The following is a 26014-nucleotide window of genomic DNA, read 5'->3' as shown; positions in this document are numbered from 1 at the left end:
CAGAAACGTTACATTATACATCGCTGACGCAACAACCGCCATGCGAGATGTCGAATTAACACAATGAGCTTTATTCACACGATCCACACGAGATCGCGGCGAAATAATTTCCGTGAGAAATGTCATCGTTACATAATAACGTTTTACAACTTTTGTCTAATAAAATGTGAAAAAATTACTGCTCTTCTCCTTTTCTCTCCTCGAAAGAAAGTGCGCAGGACAATCGAACGGCAAATCAATCTAAACGTAGATACTATCGCCGTATGTCGCGGTAGCCGTTTAGATCCAATTAGTTTTTATCCCTTTATCAGATTATTCATGCATCAATTTGCTTTATCTACGTAGTAACAAATATTATCAGAAAATTGTCATCCAATCTCGAGATACGCTTCGTTATAAAACTCGATGTAATGCCCCTCCCCGTTTCAACAGAATATGCATGTCTTAGAATTTATCGGAGAGTTATCGATTATTGATAATATGCGTCACGGACAATCGATCAATCGGAGGATCAATCAAGATTTCCGAAAGTGGGTTCCCGTAGTTCACGTCATAATTTTTCGTATTGCGTAATATTTTCTCGTTTAAAGATCTCTCGTTATCTCGCAGCGATTTAATTATATCGATAAGGTACAAACGTCATCTCGAAACAACAGAATCTTGATCGGCGATTATTCGCGATAATTAAAGAATGATAAACTACCATCCGTACGAATGTCAAATCGAGAATGGAAGGAAACTGTCAAGTAAATGTAGCGTTTTCGTAGAGGATCACATATTTTCGCGATACGCGATACGCGGTCGGTGAAAAAAAAACCTTTGTTTCGGACTAGGAACAGAATTTCTCATCGCCGTACGTCACCCACAAATAGCGTTACCGTTTTCAGCGAGAGACATTCGATTGATCCGGCAACTTGCCGTACAATTCCGCGTGTGTGCAACTGACTATCTCGTTAAGCGGACTGTCCAACTTCAAAGGACAAATTGAAACTCTCAATATCGCGACGAATCGATCGTGCGCGAGTCATCTCCTGCCGGATTCGGGAATGGCCAGCCAGTGATAAACTTTTTTCACTGAGCGCGGTCCAATTACTCGTGTAAATGAAAAGCCGATATCAACGCGCACGCGGTTATGTCGCGCAACAGCGTGGTTAAATACGAACATGTGTCATCCTATGTAGCGAGGCAACGCTAAAACCCGACGATACGGTATGCCTATGATAGATATTATCACTTTTCACTGATTAAATTTTATCTACACTTGCTGACGTACCTTCCCTCGCCAAATTATACAAATCGGATTTGTATTTTTACATAAAATTATAATAATATATTGTTCGCACATAATGCATAATACATTAAATATTTTATTTCTGATTATATTAACGTAATTAGGTCTTTTTTTTAATTTTGTAAAAAATAAAGAAATACTTACATTAGAGAGAAAAAGCAAGATATTATTCGTCAAAATTTGCTGAAAACTATTACATTTCGTTTATATTTATTATTATAATTTTAAGTTTTTATTTCTACAATTTTGCTCAAATTTAATACAATCGCGTTCATTTTTCTGAGAGATGCGAGAGTTTTGACGCGCACGATCAACGCTTTTAAAATCTTGACCGCAGATTCTGAAAATTATCCAAAATCTCCCAACGCGCTATAAACAACCTCGTGAGGAAAGTCCGTTTATCAGCTGTTCGAGTCTCGCACAAAACACATCCGGAAACTTTCCCTTTCTCCGTCTGTCTCGGAAACTTTGATCTTTACCTTAGTCACGCGTGGCTGCACAGGATATTTTTTTTCGCGAAACGACGCGCGATTTTCGTTACTTCCCGCAAGTTCGGATACGAAGAAAAGAGAAAAGCCGCGAAATTTTCGCGACAGAAACGCGTCGTGCGTGCGAGAGAGAGAGAGAGAGAAAGATTATATACGAGAGTCGATCCTATATTGTCGTCAAACACCTCGTGTTTGCCGCGATGTCGAACTGGCCGGGGTGTTCTGGTTTCGCAGAGATTTCCCCCCCGGGTCGGGGGTGACGGTGAGGTGGGGGGGATTTCCCGGCGGCGGCGGCGATTTGAGCGGGAAGCATGCGCGTGTCGAGCATTGCGCAACCTGGGGCATCCCCGTCGCCCCGCTCCCCTTCCGCTTTGCGAGAAACCGGCTACGAGAATGGAGCCGTCGGCTCTTTCAAGTGATAGAACGAATGAATAAAGAAAGTGTGCATCCGTTATGGTTATAGAGTTATATCGAGGACCCAAGTTAAAAAAAAAAAAAAAAAAAAAAAGGAGGGACGATGTTCCCGAGAAACTGCGACACGTGTTTTATGCAGGATATGCGAGACAGCTACAGATTCCTCGAGCATTAATTTTCTCATCGTCAGTTAAATATCATTTAGATATATTGTTCGACATAAAACTTTCACAATTATTGATACCAAATGGGACAGAGGATTTCAAAATTATAAAATATCTCAAAGCAATGGAAACACGCATGGTTATACACAATCTCTTTTGATTAATGATACTTAAATGTATGCGTTGTTATTGCAATGTAGCCCTTCCATCTGTTTACGATGAATTTTGCATTCGTCATTATCACAATGCATAATCGACAAACCATTTTAATTACGACTGTTCAATCTGTATGCTGAGTGAAACATTCGACAAATGTTCAATGAATTTTAATTCACGATATGCGAAAATTATATTAAAGGAATTTATGAAAAACATACGGTAAATACAATAGTTTGTTCGAGCGTTGCTTTATCAAGTTTAATGTTACATATGAATTTCAAGGTAATGAGATAAAGATGATTGATTCCGAATGTAAAAGAGATTTAGAATAATTAATTTTATAATTATTAAATAATATCATATGTACATATTATTTTTTTTTTTTTTAACAAACAGATGCATGCTATTATAAGAGAAAAAAATATGCGCTAATGATATTGATCTTTGACAGGTGTAAGCGTCTTTGCTTTGATTTCACTTTGCAATAATATTTCACGCTACGTCGTTTCTCGGATGCTCGAAATTCTGAATCTAATGACAAAAATTTAAATAACAGTACGCTTTACTTTATTAGAAAAAAAAAACATTTTTTTTTTTTTACCGTTTTACGCTATGTGTGCGTCGTTTGCGAGAGATCGGATGCGTAATACGTATGTCGAACATCGTGCAAGTCACCGTAAAGCCGTGTGTTTTTCCTCTGTCGCGATAAAAATTACGGGTGTGTTGTTTTCACTTCTCCGACGTTATTAATGATCTCAAAATCGCCAAGATTCACCTAAGCGCATTTGATCTTTCTAGCTCCGATATAAAAAAGACAAACTTATCGGTCAACATCGTATAAATATGATTGGAGTTGTCAACAACTGTGAACTGTCATTCAAGAGATACTATATACATCTCTATATATCACTATTTCTTTATAATTGAATTGTTTTATTTAGAGTTACATTTTTATATACGCAGAGATCTTTCTTAGTTACAGCGGATAAATGGATTTGCATGCCTTTACGAATATGGGATACATTAAGAGCTGTGACAGTTTTGCTACATTTTGTATATCTCGTGTCTTAAAATATAAACGAAAGCGGAAACAATTTGCTAAGACGCTCTTTGCATCTTTTAAAAAATACACATACCATTTTTCTCTTTCTCGTCACAGCGAATATTACGTAAAAAATTGAAAAAAATAGACCCATCTACGCATAGACTAAAAAGGATATGGTTCTAGTATCTAGTCTTTTAATATTATGAGCAGATCGATATTGATTTTATAGATGAAATTTGCATTCGGCAAATATTGTATATCACATACATGCTCTTCTTTACATGTGCAAATGTTTTTTTTTCTTCGCATGAAGCTATATTAATTATGTAACTGGAGATCCTCAAAAACAGCTGTCTGTTTGTAGATCACTCTCAATTTTCGCAATTTCACAGTGGATAAATAGCGTTGATAAGATCGTGTTAATATAAAAATTTATCGAAACGCGCGTTGATAAAAAAGTAAATATTTCTGATCAAAAATTTTTATGTTTATCTAAAGATGTCTTCGACATTTTAATACGCAATAATAATACATCTTGAGGAAGATTGGATAGAATTCGAGTAAAAAAAAAGCGACGAATAACAGGATCGCGAGCAGTCTAGATTTATTCTTGGGACAAGTAAACAATTCTATTGAATTCGCGCCGAATTAAAACAGCGTAGAAGATCAACGAATGTGTCATATAATAATTAAGCGCATTCAGGCTGCCTAGTTTATATCGTCGAATCGCACAATGTGGCCAATTATACGTTCTTTCCGTATTAGGTGTACAACTTTGCTTCCGCCGTTTTCCTATAGATGGCTTTAGCGGTAAGTAATGGTCGAAATAAATAGATCATAGACGTCATGCGATAAACTTGGGCATCTGTCAACATAACCCCATAGAAACATTAGTCGATTTGTGTCCGCATCGTAAAGTTATTCTCGATTGAAAATGTCAGTTTACGAGCCAAATTCTCGTCATTTGCGGGAGGTTTTAATTTTCTGCTTCAATATGAAGAAATCTGCGCCTGAGGCTCATCGAATGCTCTCAAATACTTATGATGAAGTCGCTATTAGTGAAAGAACGTGTCGTGAGTGGTTTCAACGCTTCAAGAACGGTGATTTTCACGTCGAAGACCGGCATAGCGGTGGAAGAGAGAAGGTTTTCGAAGATGCAGAATTGGAGGCATTACTTAATGAAGACTCGAGTCAAAGTCAAAAAGAATTGGCACGATCATTGGGGGTGACTCAACAAGCAATTTCAAAACGCCTAACCAGTTTTTTACAATAAAGCCTCGAATTTCGAAAAAAAAAACGGCGGAAGCAAAGTTGTACACCTAATAATTATAGAAATCTCGTCGCAAACAGTTTGCGTATTATTTTATATCTCGCAAACAATGAAGAAAGATTTATTTCGAAATGTAGATTTTTACTAGATAATTATCGGATGAGATATCGGTCACGTAGCTCGAGAGTTAATTCCATCAATTGTGAGAAGTACGAATTGAACGCCGTCCAGATATGTAGGATTTGATACACGTGACTTTGACAGATCGTTCCCGCGTTGCTCTCTGGCAATCTTTCGAACTTTAGATTTATGTCTGATAATTAAATGAATTTTCCTTCATCACGCTATCTTAAATGTGTTGCGCGCCTCGAAAGACGGAATTTTCGCAGGGAAAGGAACTACTTATGTCAAAATTGTACGAGAGATGGTGACAAAGTTTACGCTATATATGCGAGTTTACACTTGCGAACGCAATGCCCCATCCCATTTTCGTGCAGCGAGAATAGCGCCTGGTGTTACCTACACGATCGTAAACGGAGTTGATAGTTAAAGTTGTTACATACGTTCGCGTGTACAGGTATGCCCACGAAGTGTCGTTAACGGTGATCGAGTGTCGTGACGCCAGAAATGATCGCCGCGCTCATCGGAGAATCTAATTTCAAGCCTGTCAGACACAATTACCGCGGATCGCGTTTAGCGGATCTTCCATTCGCGACAAATATAAAAACTTAAATAATTAAATTCTTAATTCAACCTTTTATCATTTTTAATCGCGTGCAAAGATTTTATTCGGATTAGCGATTTTCCTCAAGTAACGATCGATCCGTGGAAAATGATAGATGGAGAATGTGATTCAACGTTATTTATATCGTTTAATTAAAATATATGATTTAAAATATATATGTATATATATTATGATATAAAAAAATTTAATAATTTAATTATATATTTTATTTATGCGTGGAAAGATATTTTATCACATAAAATATATATGAAATTTTAATATAAAATATATATTACAAGCGTTTCTGAAAGACGGTAGGCGTTTATGCGTCATGGCAGATGCAAGTGAATTACATCCTACGCTATTATCAATCTGTGCGTTAACGCCACTTTAGATAAAAATATTTGCATTCTGCAGTCCCACTCGTATGCACTCGCACTGCACTCAGTCCAACGTAAAACAAAATCCGCATACGAAACTATTCTCATAATACGGAGAATAATAACTGATATACATATAGCATAATAATCGCGAAGAAATATACATAAAACATTATTAATTCATATCTTACTACGTCACAAAATAATTTTCTATTAATGAGTAACAGTATAAAAAATGTTTTTCCATTAGATCGACGCATTCGCAATTTATCATTCGCGTATTATAATTACGATATCGTGCGAGAAGCATGAATATAATTCATTAAAAATTTTTCTTGTAAAATAGATGATTCGAGAAGCAACTATAATTCTAGTATGGTAAATTTAACGTTGATCGATAATACACGCATTCTTTCAATCATACCGGTTTGTAACGACATCGGCGAACTAATAAACTTAAATTACTAGTGATGATGCAAACTTACCTGTATTGATCGGTAAATATCCTGAAAATAAGAATTCATATTTATTCGAAAACGTTCAACTATGTTCAATATGCGGTTAGTAATATTTATTTAACTCGCAAAATACGAAAGGTTATCATAATCGCGTTCGCAAATCGTTATACAATATTTTATATATCACTAAAAGAGACGCGCGTTTTATCGTGTACGAAATAAAAGTTTTGCCAGGCAAAGATGACAGAGAGATAAACGTATCGTTTAAATATAATTTCGCGACATATCCGAAACTTCCATTTTCAAAATTTAAAAAAAAAAAAAAAAAAAATCGGGAACATTAGTAGCAAAAGAATATTATTATACACGGCATATAATTTTCTTTATAAACACGTCTTTGCGATTTAAAAACAATGCACAAAACAATACAGATTTTGCCCATTTTTTAGCCATCTTGTGACGGAGCTTGCTCGGTCCCGTAGTTATTGGATGATCGAGAAAAATGATGGGGGAAATATGCAAATATATGGATAATATAATTGAAAAACAATAAAGAGCGACTCTCTATGTCCCGATATAGCCGTAAGCGTGAATTATGCCATAATTCTGCCGATCTTTCTAATTTTTTTAATAGAGAAATTAATCTCAAATTGAAAACAAGCATCACACATCTGATCAAGACCAATTGCATTTTAAAAATCTCATACTTCCTACTTTCTTTTTACGGACAAAATTATAGCTCGATTTTAGTGCAAAATCACGCTTCCAAGTGACTACATTGGCATTAATGAAATTAGCGACAAATAGACGGACAGCCGCGTAAGAATGTTAAACATAAAATCTCATAATATATAATGATAAGAACTCTACACGAATAAAGTGTAACATGCATGTAGAATTAATGGAGAAGCGGACCGACTTGTCCAAGTGGGTTTTAGTCAAGTATCACAGACGATCGTTATGTACGAGGATATCGAACGACTTTGTTAGCGTAGAGTCCGAGTGTAAAATAAAACGAGATGAGTTAGATAATAGGATCGAGTACATACGCTCGCTCGACAGGAAGCTCTGTCTCTTTGAACCTGCAACCCAAGGATCACATACATCATATCGTCACATCCCAACATCCACTAGCGACGATAAAACACTTAAGTACATAAATGGATGAGCGATGCTTCTAAATTGTGTCAGGATATTAAATTAAAATTTTGCAGATATTGTGCATTGAATGAGATGACATTGGCCTCTCGCACACATTAAAGAAACGGATAATCGCTTTAATAAATAATCAATATTATATTATTATTACGTAACGTCTCCTATTGCATAGAAGCATCATCTCGCCGTGGACGGCAGAACGCAAGTGAAATAGTGATATGAGGGTAAAAAAAAACTGAACATCATCGTTATCAAGAGGCTAAGAAATTTATCAAGGTACATAGAAGCACGAAGATGAATCACGGACAGTTTGCGTACAGTTGTGGGACTAAATAATGATAAAATCGTTACACCCATGAATTCCAATTGCAGGCAACGAAGAGATCGTACATTTTAATCAATTGCAGAATGATAAAGTAACGTTCGCGAAACACGTGATAATTTCGTGTCGTAATAATTAATATATTGTACATTGATATACAACGTGTTGATCGTCCAACACCTTTAGTCTAACATCTATTTAGGTAGATAACGTGGTATCTTGCTGCGATAGAATAATCCCGGCGCCACCGACAGCAATCTCCTATGTTATCCACCAGTTTCATCGAGCAATCCATCCAAACTTCCTATCGTAGCGAAACTTCAAAGGCACCTGCATTATCGATACGAGTTCTCTTCGTTGCCGCAAAAATATTCCCACAACCTCCAACGATACTACAGATTAGCATCGAACCATCACCAGCTTGTCTCTCTTGCCACGAATTCTGACGTAATAAATGTCAAAGCAAGCTGAGAGGATTGCGTATCACATGATTCATACATTTTTTTTTTTTTTTTTAATAACCAAAATTTTCAGGCGCGAAAATGTAAAGTTACAGGAATGTGTGCGTGCATATAAATTTTATGCAAAACATATGTGTATATTACAATATAATTTTGAAACTTAAGCGAACAATTGGGTATCTTTGTAGATGAATAGATCAAACTGCGATTTAAATGAATAAATAAGGCAAAATAATTCTTCGTACACAAAAATTATATTAACTTGCCATGTATTCACAATCGTGTGAACGCTGCTTCGACGTTCAAAATCTCCTATTTTCAACGAGACAGAATTTTAAATTAAATTCTGAGCTTAAAAAATTTTGTCGTATCGTTCACAAGGATTTAAATTATCCAGCAACGCGTTTAGTAGAATAATTCTCAAGCAAGTATCGTTTATTATATTACGGCTTATAGCAAAGTATACAGTTAATCGTCCAACAGTTCGCGAATGAAATTTTTCGCTACGAGATCAGAGTGGTAAAAGAAAAATATAAATCATAAAACTTGATTAATGCGTCCGCTTATAAACGCGCATTCAAGTACGATATTATAAATGTCGTTAAGATCACACGTGTAATAAATAAATAACCGGATCGTAAAGCGCATCGTCATAAATCATGTGTGACTTTCGACTATCTCTCTCTCTCCTTCCCAGACTCGATATTCACCGTAATAAATCCTCTTCAACGCGGTTAAAAAGGGAATACGAATTTTCTATCCCGAACGAAACGTCGAAGTAGCCTTCGATACGCGCTATCCTCGCGTTACTAACTTAAAAGCCCGATCGATTTAGCGATAATCGATTTATAACGCCGTATCGCGCGCGAGGGATTGAATAATAGGGCTGCTCACCTCTCGCTGGCGATGGAGCTGTTTCGAGACATCGATTTCGGCGACATCTCGAAGTCGCTGTCGCTTCGATAAAGGAAGCTCTCCCTCCTCTGGGGTAGTGTCTGAAGAACGAGCCCCGCGCTCGGCGAGGCGCCTCCACCACCGCCGGCGCCGCCGTCCAATGTCGAGGCGCCATTCTCCACGTCGAAACTGTAACGAGAAATTTAATACCCTCATTAAAGAAGCGAACCGTAAATTTTTCACCTTGAAAAACTCGCGCGTACGATGTACTTGCAGCGCGCAAAAAATTTTCTTCCCGGGTGATCTCCCGCGTAGAAATTTCACTCAAATAGGTACATATCGTACTATGATCCTAATTAAAAATCCTATATTTATGTCATGGAATAAATATAATATACATATAAATAATGAGAAATAATTTAATAGTAATATTTAATAATTTAGTAATAATTATGAATACGTAAATATTTATGATAATTATAAATATATAAATATTTATTATAATTATAAGTATATAAATATTTATAATAAATATAATATATAATTTATTATAAATATAATATATATAATATATGAAATATAAATAGACTTTTCTCGATTTAACATCGAAAGAGAACAACAATTCTAACAATTGACAAAATTAATATAAGAGGTCCATATGAACTTTAATGACTTTTCGTGCACCGGAACTGCTTTGATGCGATAAGACGGGTTTAATAAATTGCACCATGTCATATAATGCGCTAGATCATCGCGTGGAAACGCAAAATGTATTATTTGCTTCATAATCGCGTAGGTCGAAGAATATGGCCATAATATAATACAGCCTCGATATTTCGAGCACGATGAATGAAGCGCCCATTGAAACATATGGATAACTTGCGTGATGAATTTTTACAGTCTATAAACGTGTCACGTGTCCTTGGCAGTACATAAAGTAAGAAATAAAATTAATTAGCTTTCTTTCTGAAATGCCTTTCCGATATCTGCGCGAGAAGGTGTATTTTTTGTAGACTGGTGAAACACGATAACCGCGCGAGACTTTTTATTATTTCAATTCACATCTTGCCTCTCGAGTTTTTTTTTTTTTTTTAATTTTTCAATCAAATGTATTATTGATTTACGAATGCGTTTCTCATCGCGAATGACCGAGATTAACTTCGTCATGTCCAACTTTTGTCGGGATGCTCGATGAAAGCGACTATTCGAGGTCTTCAACTATACAGACACGGACGAGAACCAAAATAGATGCATTAGAAGTTGAGAAACATAAGTGGAATAACGCTTTTACAAAAATAAATATCTGAGATATATGCGCACGCGATGTCTCATTTCACGATAAAAAGCAGCGTGAAACGAGTGTACTATTTTTTAACATTCCTGGAAACGATCTCGCGTATGTTTATGGTATATTGTATCTTTGTTCCGTGGAAACACTCGATATATCTGAGACTCTTTAATCGTATATAAAATAGCTCGAAAGAAACTAATACTACATCTTAAATAATGGAATCACACTCTTTCCCATATGTATATAATTATTTTTATAAAATTAATTATAAAATAAATTAATTTTACATTAATATAAACATAATTTTTTTTTTATTATGTATTTAAGATTTAAAATTCTAATCGGGGAAGAATTTTGTTATGTGGAATATCGCAGGTATCGTGTATAATCAACACGTTGCAGATGGAAGAAAATTTTGTCGACAGGGCTAATCTTGATTAGATAAAGCGCAAAATGCGCGGCAAAATCCTCCTCATTACACTAACGATGCGAAAGCGTCTTCTTACGATGCCAAGAGACGTTGGATTATATCAATTTTTAGCTCACGTTACGTCATAAATATATCTAATTAAGACTCGGGAGAATCATCAGTGGTAACTGGGGCAAAAATTATAAAAATTTATTTTGCTTTATTTATTATAATTTTTATTTATCTCACATGCACGCGAACTAACTTTGATATCATTTTCGACAGAATTTAATCCTTATTAAATCGCACAATCATTGTACATTTCTGTATAGATTATAAAATATAATTTTTGATAATTTAAAGTGTATATATAAGAAAGTGACATGCGTCTTTGTTAAATATTTGCGGACGTAAATTAAATTTTTCTCGAGAAGAAAGAAGCGTTGACTCGTTCAAGCTCTTGAAACGAGCACAGCTTAACCGAAAATAAAATCGGCTTTGACGTGAGCTGTTGCATTCTTTTCCATTGTTGGAAAAAAATTACATATTTTTATAGAGTCTGTAATGTCGGAAGTAAGTAGTTATACCATGGTCACGGTAGTTCGCCTGGAATAATGCGTCCCTCACTTAATCAAATTCTTTTTCCTCGTTTACTTTATGAGAGAATATTGCGAGCGTATCTATATATCTACGATATTTTCCCGTCCCATGATAACAATATTACGTCGTATTATGTAAACCATGATTAATCTCGATAACCTTGCCATTCAGTGAATAATAGCCCGACATTGTTGATGATAGCGGCCGCGATTGTGGCTCGCGCAAGCTGATTATAAATGCAATTGATAAAGAAGAGCGTAGTCGCGAAACAACTGCTCGCACACGATTTACGAAAGCGGACGAAGATATTTCTCTATGCCTGGAGGCACGCGACAGCGGGACGAGGCGTGTTTTGTTTGTATAACGTGATAGGACCAAGCCTAGCTAGGCTAATATTTGTTGCAGCTGACAATATAAATGTCATTAATAGTCGCTTCCGCGATTTCTAGGCCGCGCCTATTTGCTCGAAAAAAAATCTCCGACACGTAGTGTTTCACTAAACTATGTTTCTTATATATATATATATATATATATATATATATATATCCATTGTTAGAGTGAGCTTGAAAATGTAATGTTATAGCAAATTTTAACGATTGCACGTGAACGTTTGACGTAATGCAATAAGGGCCCTTAAAAGGATCTAAATAATTTATTGCTTCAATTTGCAAAATGTCACTGACATTATGGCGCAATCAATTTTTGGCCAGTTTGGGGTTTGCAAAAAAAAAAAAAAAAAAAAAAAAAATTTGCTGCTGGAAAAATTATTTATTCCTATGCAAAATCAATCGTCATTTATCGGCGATGGTGTTTCCAAGCAAGCATTCTGTGCAACCGCGTCCATCGATTGACGAATTCGCACGCATTTGATAGATGTCATATACATGAACCAATCCGCCAGTTCAGCGAGCTATATCATTCATCTCCGAACGCATAAAAAGTGAATATTTATTAAATCTCGGTGAATATATTTTAAATTTCTCATCATAAAGATTATCATAATTGATTGACCGAAATACAGACTGTGTGATTATAAACCCAATTTATTATTATCGATATGATTAAAATTAATTAAATTCTCCGATAAGTTAGCAGATACCTGGGGATTAAAGCTAAGACTCAACGCAATGGAATTACATAGTTGAATCGAACTGTTCGGTGCGATTAACGGAGCGACGTTTTAACAGTTTGTGTCGATTACGTCTCGTTACACGCACATTAATTGATCGTATGATCGACTAATGATTAATCATATATCTCGATGTGCAATTTAACGACCATAATATTAGTATTATCGATTGCTTACCGAAATTCCTAATTGATGCCGCATACCGCGAATTATGCGTTACATGCACAAGTGCATCGTTCATATAAGGCGCATTCCATACAATTATATATTGGATGATTGCATAAGTTCGTGCCCGATTTTCATAGATGGCATTAAGTTACTGCATGGCGGAGTTCTATTGTTTTCGTGTGGTAATTGTTGCTTACACCGAATAGATGACGTTGTCTTATGTCAATTTAGCGTCAGATATTGTTCAGATAAGTCCATTTGTGCATAAGAGAAATCATTAAAAATGGAGAACGAAAAGGTGCATTTGCGGCATGTAATGCTATATGAATTTCGGAAAGGCGTGAGTGTTGGGATTGCACAAAAAAATATTCAAAGCGTTTATTTGGACCGCGCTCCTGCTCTCCGAACAGTGAAAAAGTAGTTTGGCAGATTTCGAAATGGTGATTTCAACATGGAGGATCAACCCCGCTCTGGACGGCCTTCTGGCATTGATGATGACATTGTGCATGCCTTAGTGGAAAGAAACCCAAGGATTACAACTGAGGATATTGCTGAGAGGCTGAACATCGATAATTCAATCGCTTTTCGTCATTTAAAAAAGCTTGGATACATTTCCAAGCTTGATACGTGGGTGCCGCATCTCCTGACTGAAAGGAATAAGCTGCAGGAAAACTGCAGGAGTCGCAATGGGAAATTCTGCAGCACCCGCCATATTCTCCAGATATTGCGCCTTTAGATTTTTATCTGTTCCCGTCTTTGCAGAATAGTTTAAATGGCAAGAATCTCAATTCCGAGGAAGCTGTCGAAAACCACCTTACAAACTTTTTTCAAGAAAAACCAAGTTCTTTCTTCAAAAATGGAATCGACAAGCTTATAGATGGTTGGCAAACCATTGTAGAAAAGAATGGAGACTATATAATTGATTAATAAAAGTGTTATCTCTAAAATAAAATCTATTGAAGTTTATATTTAAATCGGGCACGAACTTATGCAATCACCCAATACATACATATACACACGTGCTCGCTTCTTCTTTTAATCACCCGCGATGTCCGTGATAGTTGACGGTCTGATTATCGATTACGGAATGCGAGTTCATTTCCCGTTGTCTTTCACGGTTGAAAAGTAGCAAATAAACGATGAATTTCCCATCGCGGTTAATGATGCCGTATATTTTTCATTAGCCGGTAAGTAATATCGAGAGACATAAATTAACGAAAATTGTCTGCGTTTCGTAAGAAGATGCGTGCAAAGGATATAGAATAATTACATTAGCAGAATAAACTTTCTATCAGAATGAGAAAGAGTTATTTAGCCACTTGATAGTTTGCGTATATAAATAGTTCTCGATAATAAATATGTATATATATACGCAAACGCATATTGAAAAGCCGTTTTACGATACCTGGTAAATGGCAGTATTCGTCCTATCGCATGAATGCATTAAGGTAATTGCATTGAGGTAATGTCTGCTTTTATGGCATCCGCGTATAACCGTGATTGCTGGATTATCAGCCGCTGTCAATTATCCCGCGCTCATTTCCTAATGCATCTTTCCTTTCACATTAAACTAAACGCTTTAACGTGTAAAACATCTTCGACATGGTATACCAATACAAGTATTTTTAGAATAATATGTCTGTTTATGAAAAATTCGGGTCTCGGTATTCTTTACACGGAGCGAATTAACTATTACACCGGAAAAATTGTATTCTCGAAACGTATACTTTATAAATCCTCTTAATAGATCTTCTTAATGGAAAAGAATATTTCCTTTTTTAGGAATATCTTGTAGTTTTTTTGGAATATCTTTTTAAATTAAGAATATATTCTCAAGGTGTCTTCTTTCTTTCTAGTTTGACGCTCTGAAAATAAGACAATTTTTTGGGGAATTTTTTTAAAGAAATGTATAAAACATATTAATTCTAAACTTTGCACGTTTATTAAATAATATTTCGAATATATCCTGAATTTTTTTCAAACAAAAATATTAGTTTGTTTCGTAGTTATGGTAGTCCAATCAGGGTGTCTAGAAAGAAAATTATTTTTCGTAACGAACATGATTCCAGCCTATAACGGCTCGAAATCATTCGAAATAAAGAAATCAAAAAGATTCTTAATCTGTATGAATGTGGCTATCGTGAACTAGAATTAAAACAATATTTGCAAAATTCGAATTTTGCGATTTACAAAACTAACCAATTTTTTTTGTATAAAATAAAAAGAAATTCTTTTTTAGACGCTATTTTTTATTTTTCAATATTTTTTTTTATTCTGATTTACGCGAAAGCCACACTCATACAGATTAAGAATGCCCTCGGTTTTCTTTTTTATCTCAGACAATTATAACGGTTGGAATCATGTTTGCCACGAACAACAATTTTTTTTTTTTTAGACATCCTGGTCGGACTATTATAACTCCGAAACAAACAAACATTTTTGTTTGAAAAAAATCAGGATATACTTGAAATGTTATTTAATAAACGTGCAAAATTTAGAATTAATGTTTTATACTTAAAAAAAAAAAAAAAAAGAAGAAAAAGTCCCCAATCGCCTTATTTTCAGAGTGTCAAACTAGGAAGACCCCTTAATTTGCGATAACTGATAACAAATGTCCATTTGTAAAACTGTTTTTTGTTATCGTGGTTAATGATCCCAAACATTAAATAATATAATAGTAAAAAAAAAGATCCCATTTAGTATACATTCTTATACACTAAGAATATCTAATATTCTTTAGAGGATTCCTCTATTAAATTAAGAGAATCCTTTTGGCATTTATTTTAGAGGAGAACATATTATAAAGATAAGTAAAATATTCTCAAGATGAGAGTATATTTTTTTCGGCATACGATAAGAAATTGCGAAAAACTTACGGGACTGCGACGTAGACTAATTTCGGATGCGGCTTCGCTCGTGAAAGCGTAGAGACGCATCCGCTGTGCCTCCTGAACGAGGTCAATGGAAGAGTTACCCTCATGGTTCCCGAATCCCTTCGCGCGAGTCTGGGCGCGACTTCGTGAGGTAGAACGAGGGCGTACTCGTCCATTTTGAGAAACGTCCGTGGCTTCTTCCCCCCATCCAACCTCCACTAGTATTTATAAGTTTCCGTTCTCCCTCGTCATAACTGAATCCGGAATAGACTTCCTCCGATCGTTATTTAACTTCGACGATTTGCGTGAAGTGCGTATACATCGAGGTTGCATAACACAATCGACTTTTACAGATTCTAATGTTGCTGGATTGTTAATCATTTCAATTGACTACTGCTGCTGTTGTAGCAGCAGTTGGATAGCAGAATCGAGTAAATGATATTATTGATCGATTGATGAATAAAGTTGTTTACGCGATATTTACGATAAAAGTAATTCTGCCCCTTTCATTAAAACTTTCCTGAATGCTCGCTATTACAGTTTCTTTTCTTAATCGAGAGATCAATTTATACATAAATGTCTTCTAGAAATTCTTCCAAAGATATGTCTGTAATGGTTTGTATTATATTATCATAAAAACACACATGAGTTCTCGGTAAAGAGCACACGAAATGCGTTCTTTGTCAGAAGATTCAATCTTTATGACTTATTGTTTGTGGAAGACCATTACATCGAGTAAAAAAATAATACGTTCATATTACGTCGCGCGAAGAGAAACGTAGCACGTATCACAATTTTATGAACAAGTAGTATTATCTTCGTGCTATAAAGCAATGTGCCAAAAGAATTCCAGTATTTCATATAACTCGATGATTTAGTGTTTCAAGTTCACATTTGAGTTTTGTAAAAGTGTCGGCCATTATTTACTCAATGTACGTATAAGCGTTCTGCTAGGAACTAATTTTCATCCGAATCAGGCTTTCAATTTATTAGTTAGGTGAGGAATTTCTTTTTAAAGAATAAAAATTAACGCGCAAATTTATAAATAATAATACTACAAACAAACAAAATATTTTATAAATATTATAAAAACAGTACATCAAAATATTGTAAATAATATTCTAATAATATATATTATAAATAATAATTATTAACATAACACGATAAAATAAATAAAATAATATTTATAAAATAAAATAGATAAATGTATATAATAAATAAAATATTTAATAATTAATAAAATAAAATAAATAATAAAAATAAAATAATATTATAAATAAAATAATCATTAAAATACAATAAATAATACAATTTCAATTTCACATGTTGGATTTACTCTTTTACAGCAAGGATTGCGCTAATTACGAGTAATTTGCGATATTTCAGAGATATCAATATCCGAGTATTATTACTATACAACCCTCGTTCAAGTCGCGAAGCGACTTTCGAGCGCGTCTTGCATTTTCTAACCAATTTGAAATGTCTACAGCGATCTTCCGGGAGAAGTTGCGAAGACGCGGCAATACCAGCGGCCATTCGAAAAATTGATTCCCATACTCTTTGCCGAGAAAGCTCCGAGAAGTCGTGAGCAAACGAGTCACCGATATTGCCCGCGATATCCTCGTCGGGTAAACAGAGAGCGGGAAACGGATGCAATGTCAAGATGGGAATGCATCATTCATGAAGCGATGCGGGAACATCGGGCAAGACGCGCGTTCAAGTCTTAATGGAATCTGTAAAGTTCCCGTAACAAGAATACGCGACGTTATCTTTGAGGTAGACGACAGTTTGTTATGGCCTGGGTTCTCTCTCTCTCTCTCTCTCTCTCTCGCATCTTGCCGGATGATTAATTCCCTTGGAGTAACTTGTAACCGAAGTCCTCGCTGACGAGGTCGATTTCTCTTATTGTTAATAGTCCAACAAAAACTGTATTAGTATCGGATTATAAATTGGTTTTTCTTAAAAGCCCGGGAACATAATTATGACATTTATCGTAAAAAGATTTACGTAAGTTTGTATCTTCCAATCATTTCTCTTTGTTTAATATTACGATAAACTTTATTCATCACTTTACTCAAGAGATAGATAAGAAATAGATACAACCGGATAACACGAGACAATTCAATTATCTCTAGTCGTCTTATATTTTATTTCGATCTTTTATCTCCGATATGATTAACAGGATATTATTAATTAGATATTCTGATTCACTTTAATTGCCTCTCGAACAACATAAAGTTTACTTAGAAGAGAAAAAAAAAGAAAAAAAAAAGAAAAAAAGGAGAGAGGAAAAGAGAAATGTATTGACTTTGAGATACGAATGATGTCGAGAACTTTTTCACTAATGGATTTATTATTGCTTTTCATCGTGTCCTCTTAAAAGATAAAAATATATTTTATATCGAATTTTATATATACACCATTTTATATCAAAAATATTTTGTATAATAGATTCTCTCTCTCTCTCTCTCTCTTTCTCTTTTTCTCCTTCTGCACATTTTTAAACTATATCTAAAATCATTATATAAGAATAGAGCTGTTAGATAGATTTTTTAACGAATAAAAACTTTAGCTGTTAATACGACACGCTAATTATTGTAACACGAAAGTTTATATTCGTACAATATAAAATTGGTGTACATCGAATAAAAAAATAAATGAAAATTGAAAAGGACAAAAAGAAACAATAGCACGCCGAAGAAAATATTCGATGCATTGTGTGTAAGAATAAAAAGATACGCCCTATCTAAAATAAATATGTAATGATGCTAGAAAGGTCGCGAGAGAAATTAATCGCTCCTTTGACGGATAAATAATGCAAACGAAAGATACGAAATATCTTTGTGTATTAAAAATTGCAAGCGTTAAAAGAGCGTTACGAATCTTGAATTTATATATAAATACAATTCATGCATATAAAACGACAATTTTCAAAATCATCGCTTCGATTCGTTCACATTGCATTCTTTTATTAATGTAATATTTAATCTTATTAATAGCTGTCAATGTCTAATAATAATTTCGACATGTTATCATTATAATTTATCTTCCAAGATGTAACAATTGAAAGAGATACAATAAAGATTTTTATAAATCAAAGAAGATAGAATTAAAAAAAAATTTATCTCTTCGAAACTAATAAAGAAAGTGTGATCCGAAAGATGTACCAAGTCAGCAGTTCTTTCCGTTCATAACACAAGTTAAGCTACCCCTTATAATTCTCTACAATATTTTCGCTCCATATCGAGAGACTGTAACTTATTTATCGAGCTCAATTACACGTATCGTCTAGATAAGTTTATTACAGATCTCGCGACGCCAAATTCAATAAAGTTTCAAATTCAATGGTAATCAAGCCCAGCATGGATATCAATTAAAGATGGATATCAATCAATGAAATTGATTATTACGATATAAAATCGATTTATCAAAATCAACACCGTGATGAGCGGTCGCGTATGCTCATCATTTATCATTATTGTTTTAAATATAGGTTCTATCAATTCCGATTTTCCTTTCCGCATACGATGCACATGTAATTCAATATTTTTAGTTAAATATAAATCGCCATCCGGTTACGGTAAATGCGTGAATAGATACGGGAAACCGACGAAGTCGATACACACAGGATGGAAGCGTCACGGATTGCTTTCGACAATAAAAAAAAAAAAAAAAAATATCTTCTCTTTCCCATACATCTGTTACTTTCTCACGTTTTGTCTCACCGACATATTCTTTTCATTATTCTTCCAATACGTTTTTCCAACGTTACTTTTCACATAAGAGAACTGAATTTTACTCCTTTGCCTTTAAATACCATAATATTAAATTACTCTCGTGGTTACTATTCTCGGAAGATACATTATTCCCTTGTATAGTACATACTTTCTTGCATAACAATTGTTATAAAATATGCTTAAAATATTTCTTTTAATAATGCAACTTTGACGCACACGCACTCGTAACGCGAAATCCTGCTCCAATCATTCGCACTCAATCAAGATGCATTACTGGATTCGTTACTCCGCACTTACGATACGATTCAAGATCTCGTGCAAGAAACCGAGTCACATATTCGATAATAGTTTGTCATTAAGTTGTTAAGCGTTTAAACCTTAATACGCCGATATTAGAGCACCGCTCACACGTCACATGCTTGCGAAGTGTCAAAGTTTATACGCGCGAATCGTGAACGTTTTACGCTCCCGATCAACGGCGGATTAAACGAGCGCCGATTCGTACGGAAACGACATTTTTCATCATCCTGATACGGCTACAACATGTCTCAAAGCCGCCGAAGAAACGTCGATATACTTCGAATTAATTTTACTTCGCGAAGAGCGACCGACCTCGTTGGTCGCGTGCCGGACGCAAACTGACTCTTGTCATGCCGGCGTCTGTTGCTTATATTCAGTATAGCTGCGCGCATCATGCTATACAAAGTCTGCCATCATTTTCGATGGACAAAATCGGTCGGTTGTGTATGTGTGTGTGTGTGTGTGTGTGTTTTGCGTATATATATATTCCTCCGTCGATTATCTAAAGAAGGATAGAAGCTATCTTCCTAATCCCTATCTCTACAAAATTTAGATTCTTATATTTTTTTCTCTCTCTCTCATCTTTTTTCCAAATTCCTCAAACAGATTAAAGTAAATATTATCTTAGCGAAAATTTGATCGAACGTAGCCCGCATAACGAACGAAAAATATTGCGTTTCTCACTATTTTCTTTTTCATTCAAATTTAAATATTTTCGCAGCTAATCTTCCAATCAAAATTCCGTTGAATCTATTTTTTTATTAACCGCAGAGCTTTTATTAATCTCACATCAGCGTTATACATTTGTGTTTTATTGCTGTAAATTTTATAAGAACAGAATTAAGAATGGCTTCGCGCCCATGAATTACATAAATGTATTTTATAAAAAAAAAAACACGATATAAAAGAGACAGAGAGAGAGAGAGAAAGAGAGAAGTATTGCAAATATTGCATAAATATCAAAGCGGATAAATGGTTCCATAAAAAATGACAGAAACCAGATGCGCATATAGTCTCGCGCTTATTTAATTAACCTTCCTCTCCCTCTCTCTCTCTCTCTCTCTCTCTCAATGATATGAAAGACACTCGACGCGTAAATTTCTTTGTACAAGAAATGTACAAGTAATTATCGTAAATTGATTATAAAAAATCAAACTTTAATTTGTAAGTGCGGGGAATAACAGCATATATAGATTCTTCACTTTCTATATACTTCATAATAAGAAATATAATAGAGAGAAAATGACAGACAGAATAATATAAAATCTCATTTGCGACCGCATTATTTCGAGTGAATAAAGCGTTGATGTCGACTGTTGTCGATGAAGAATAGAGGGATTATCAAGGATTGGACAAAGGAGTAATACAATTAACTCTCGTTCATATTCGCGCGATTTGGGATTGAATGGAGGCTATCAGATGGAGCTATATCGTATACTTAAAAATTTCTTATATAAAAGAGCGTTTTGTACATTAAACCTTACAAGAACAATATTTCTTTATAAATATCTTCAACATTGTAATATAACTATCAATCGTTTAATTATTTTTACTGTAATATGATATTGCGATACTATACCAATAGCGTATTATTGTTTGATAAGATACCGTGCAATCATGAGCGAGAAGAAGCGCCGTAAAAATTTAATAAATCGAAATTGATGATAACCTCGATTTATATATTTCATTGACGCAAATTGAAAAATCAACCCGATTGGAGAACGAGGAATAGAAAGTCGAGTGACGCTGATGACAAGGAAAATCGACGCGTCGACTCTAATTGCGCTTCGCGAAATATGATTATTTCTAATTAACCGTAAAATAATATTGCATAATATAATGGCAAGATGTAAAGCTCGTATTCGTAATATAAATGCGACATAATAACGAGCTGATAACAATATCATTATACGGAAAATCGAATTATACGCTTCGATGGTACGAGAAAAACTGAAGTAGCAATTTATCAAACTCACGTATATAAGAATGCCTAATTGAAAAAATAGTAAAAAATAAATTGCAATAATATGCAATTAACACTACAATCCGTTTGTTCATCAAATTGTCTTTCATATTCTAATAGTTCGATACAAACAAGTTAATACTTTGCATCGTTTAATCAAAGTCGAACATTTTTTTTTTTTTTTTGATATATGAATAAACGATTGACGTTTATCTTTGCTCGAATTATAATCAGTTATTTATAATCATAAAATATTCAGTCAAATATGTTCGTGAGAAAGCCATTAGCTTCTGTGTATATTACGGCAATTAGATAAAATGTGCTAAATATGTTAGTAAGAGAAGCCATTAGGTAATTAAATCGAATGCGTCTGATATCGTCCGATCATTTAATACGAGGTTATTGTATTTTCGGAGATCGTGAAAAAAGAAATCGATGACCGTGCTGAATTCTTAACGGATACGCACAGCTACCGAAATAACGATCGGCGTGTATACAAGCGAAAGAGACGTTACGACGTTATAAATTGCAGCTGCGCAGCTGTAACTTTTACACTTATCTTATAAACTCTGCGTATATATTATCTCGTCAGAGTGTGTAAACCGCGCCGCAACTTTGTAGTTTTATTAACGCCACGTTGTTTAATTTAATATGAACTTTTATAGTCCTAGTTTACCAGGTATTTATGAAGGCGGACGCGAGACTTTTATCGGTCATAACGAAATATCGTGGCGATAAAGACGTGCAAGAGAAATGCAACCAAAAAGAAAAAAAAATATATATATATACATATATAACAGCTACTGACACTAGCAGAAAACAGATTTAACATGATACAATTATAATCGAACAATTTTATTGCAAATTTCATGTTTCATATAGACACCGCCGATGCGTTTAGTGTTGATTTGTATGAAAGATTAATTGTGATATATATGCGCTACATTTTGCTAAAAATATTATTAGTATACTCTGTATACACATACCTAAAATATTATAAAACTTAATTGTCGTAACGCAAACTGTAACCGGCGCGTTTTTTTTTTTTTTGTTTGTTTGTTTGCAAAGCTTTCAAACCATTCAGATGTTTGTCATGCGAGATACAACACGTGTGTACAGATACCATGAATACAAATTTTCAACCGTTTTTCAAATTTTTAACAAAAATTTACACTGCAAATGTGCAAGAGCACTTTTTAATTATCAATCTACAATATAATTTTTTTTACATATATTCCGCTATTTCGTTTTTTTCTTTCCTTTTCGGTTTTTTTTTTTTCAAAGTAAAATAATCGATTTTTATTGCGAATGTTTGAAAATTCATATGCGACATCTCGTAAATACAATACTTTTCTCTTCCGATTAATTCATGGCTGATTAAAGTCGTTATTACGTAAATTATCACGCGGAAATAAGACGCAATTTCACGATTATATTAATTCGAACCAGTCGATGGCGACGGTCGTATCGTTTACATGGAAATCTCGAATTGGCATGCACCGATTTCGAGATGATATACGATTAGGGAGAAAAAATCGCTTTCAAGGGAGACGTAGGGAGATGTATCGATGAATGACGGACGATGAAAGACCGGCAAACAAAACATGCAACGTGCTTGCTCGATTTTCCGTAACCGAGTCTTTGAAAAGAAGACAAGACGATAAGAGCTTAAAATTGAGTTCAAACTGTATTCGCGCGAGCGATATCTGTGATTCCGTTTTAATTTTGCATTAATCGTAGAAAATAAATTCATATTATTTTCGCGCCTATTTCACATGTCTTTAATTTTGCGGTAATATAAAACTCTTTCACATAAGAAAATTATACATATTATACATATCAAATACAATATTTTAATGCAACTAATAACATGTAATTCTGCGAGAACGCTAACGTAAACAAACTTGTGAATAAATTATACTTAATTATTATTTACAAAAATGTATTTACTTGTAATATGCTATTTAAGCGTTAACGAGCAGAAATATTTATAATGAAAAATATAGATGGAACGATTAAATGATTACGCAGCTTTCAGTAAATTAAATCAATTAGAGTAACATAACTGTTTATATACGTCTATTGACTTTTATGATATAATTTAATATATTTAAACTTTTTGTAATATATAAATATCTTTTTTTTAATTCTAATTTATAATTATATTTCACACTTTATAGAAAAGCATTTTTTAGCAGAAAAATCATATCTCTCATAAAAATCTAAAAACTTTATAATTTTTTTATTATTTTCGAAAATATCACAAAATCTAGTTATATTTTCCGCCATAATAATAAGCGTAAGAGCTTAATTTTATTAACAATAAGTAAATTTTATCACGACAAATAAACTTCTGCCGAATGACTCAAGCAGAAATAAATCGCTCGCATGGAATAATCGCTCTGGAAAAGGAGCTCTGGAAAAAGACAGATTCGTCGAAGAAATCCGCATTCCTTTTTCCAGTTTTACCGCGGTAAGATCGGGAAAAGGTCTTCGGCGTATGAGATGAAAACATGAGAAAATAAAAAAAAGAGTTTTATCCAAAGTTCACATCGCGTCGGCATCAATTTGAATTCAAATTTTTCGAGATAACATTGAACTGTTCCGAAAGCATATGCCAAAAAAAAAAAAAAAAAAAAAAAAATTTCACATTATACATATATACTTATCTTCATCTAATTATGCATTCTTTTATTCTATAACCTTCTGCTATTTTTCACGCAAGTTAAAGCTTCAAAGATTTCTCGGAAAAAAAACTTTTGGAAATGCGACACTTTAAAGGAATAAATAGAAACATGTGTGTAAACGAACATGTATCCACCAATAAAAAACTCTATCAATAAATAACATCCGGATAAGAAGAACGGAGCTTTTTTTGTCACGACTTCGCGATAGAGAAGCAAATAGCGAGTGTTTTATTAATTTGAGGGGCAATTGGGATTTAGCGAGAGCGCCGATAAAACGTCAGGAAGCTGCAAGAAAAGCCGGAGGGATAAGAGTCGATTTGCCGAGGGTTGGACGTGTATCGATTTTGTTCGAGAGTGCTTGGAAAAAAAAAAAAAAATGTCTGATGTATCCTCATTCGACATGCGAGGCTGACTCGTTCTCGTCTGAATCCTACGTAACGACGGGAGATTTTCTACTAAATGCGCGATTTAAACCAAGCGCGCCATTTGCGGGAAGTCTCGCGAAATCGCGTGTAGGTGTTCGTTAACGAGCATCAAACCCGTATTAAGCCATTGCACGTCGATCGTTTTCCGCGGGCGCCGTTTTTTCATGTGTATTTTATTCGCGTGTGTAAGCGCATCATCACGTCACACGGCAATGAAATTGAACCGTCAAATCAACCTATACATGTCGCTTGAATCACCGCAAGAGAAAAAAAGGATTTCACCCTTTAATTGAGAAAAAAGGGGAAAAAATAAAATTTTTACGCAGAACATATATGTACAATATAAATGGCCATCTCTACGTGCGATTTTTACACCCGAGCGAAATCGAATTCTTCCCATTTCGAAAGTTTGGACCCTATTTAAAAGTATCGATCGCGAAAGAGGTAGCGTGTTGTGCGGTTGTTAAGGGTATTTATCACCTACACGTACCCTTCAGGGTCGCCAGATTTGTGTCAAGAACTCGTCGCAGATACGATATCCGAGTACGAGAGCCGTTGTAAAAAAGACAATCGATGTACTTGCAATGGCGCCGTTTATGATGGCGTAAATGCAATATTATACAAATGATCACGTATGTGTAGATACAGAGCTCGGCGTTCAAAATCCGGTTTTTTTTTTTCCACCGGACAGATGCTCCCGGAACAATAATCCGGAAAATATTACGAGTGCGATCGGGAGTATGCAAATGTAATGACTCTCCGTTTCACACAAATCTGTGCAATAACGTTTTTAATATGCAAATTTTTTTCTTTTATATAAATCCTGCGTATTATAACGCAAAACGCCAGTTTTACTGTAATAAAATTATATTGTACGTCACATTTGACCACGTGTTTATATTTATCTGTCACGAACACATATGAATTGTATAAAATATTTATCGATAGACTATATTTTTAGATCTTAGATGATTAGAAATAATCTCGTCTTGATTGCGGGGAAAAAGAAAGAGAAGATAACTCAATGAACGCCAATATTAATACATTATTTCGCGATCTCGTCCAACTCTATATTGGACAGCGGATGATAATTGATTTTCATGGTGTAACCGATAAGCTCTTCCGCAATCACGAGAGTACATCGATTACATTAGCATCGGGATAAAAAGGGATCGGGTTTAATAAATCTCAGCGGATATAAACT

General features: G+C 34.6%; 1 protein-coding gene across 18 annotated transcripts in view; it reads right to left on the bottom strand.

The window, feature by feature from the left end:
- The window catches only part of Dnc (phosphodiesterase dunce), a 264924-nt gene that overhangs the window by 53472 nt on the left and 185438 nt on the right, over positions 1–26014 (bottom strand). For 11 of the 18 annotated variants that reach the window (XM_070297096.1, XM_070297090.1, XM_070297089.1 and 8 more), the window contains 3 exons: positions 9229–9417; positions 7443–7475; positions 6421–6441 (listed from right to left, as the gene is read on the bottom strand). In XM_070297096.1, the coding sequence (XP_070153197.1) occupies positions 6421–6441; positions 7443–7475; positions 9229–9417 (243 nt within the window). Of the gene's footprint in view, positions 1–1770; positions 1989–6420; positions 6442–7442; positions 7476–9228; positions 9418–15701; positions 16726–19732; positions 20074–26014 lie in introns of those variants that run through there. The other 7 variants (XM_070297085.1, XM_070297081.1, XM_070297088.1 and 4 more) reach the window with 6 other exon arrangements.

Source organism: Polyergus mexicanus, unplaced genomic scaffold (genome assembly GCF_030449975.1).
Source record: "Polyergus mexicanus isolate NDT 795.1 unplaced genomic scaffold, iyPolMexi1.0 SCAF_6, whole genome shotgun sequence".
Lineage (NCBI taxonomy): Eukaryota > Metazoa > Arthropoda > Insecta > Hymenoptera > Formicidae > Polyergus > Polyergus mexicanus.
Note: the sequence above shows the minus strand (reverse complement) of the source record. Positions and strands in the feature narration are given on the sequence as shown.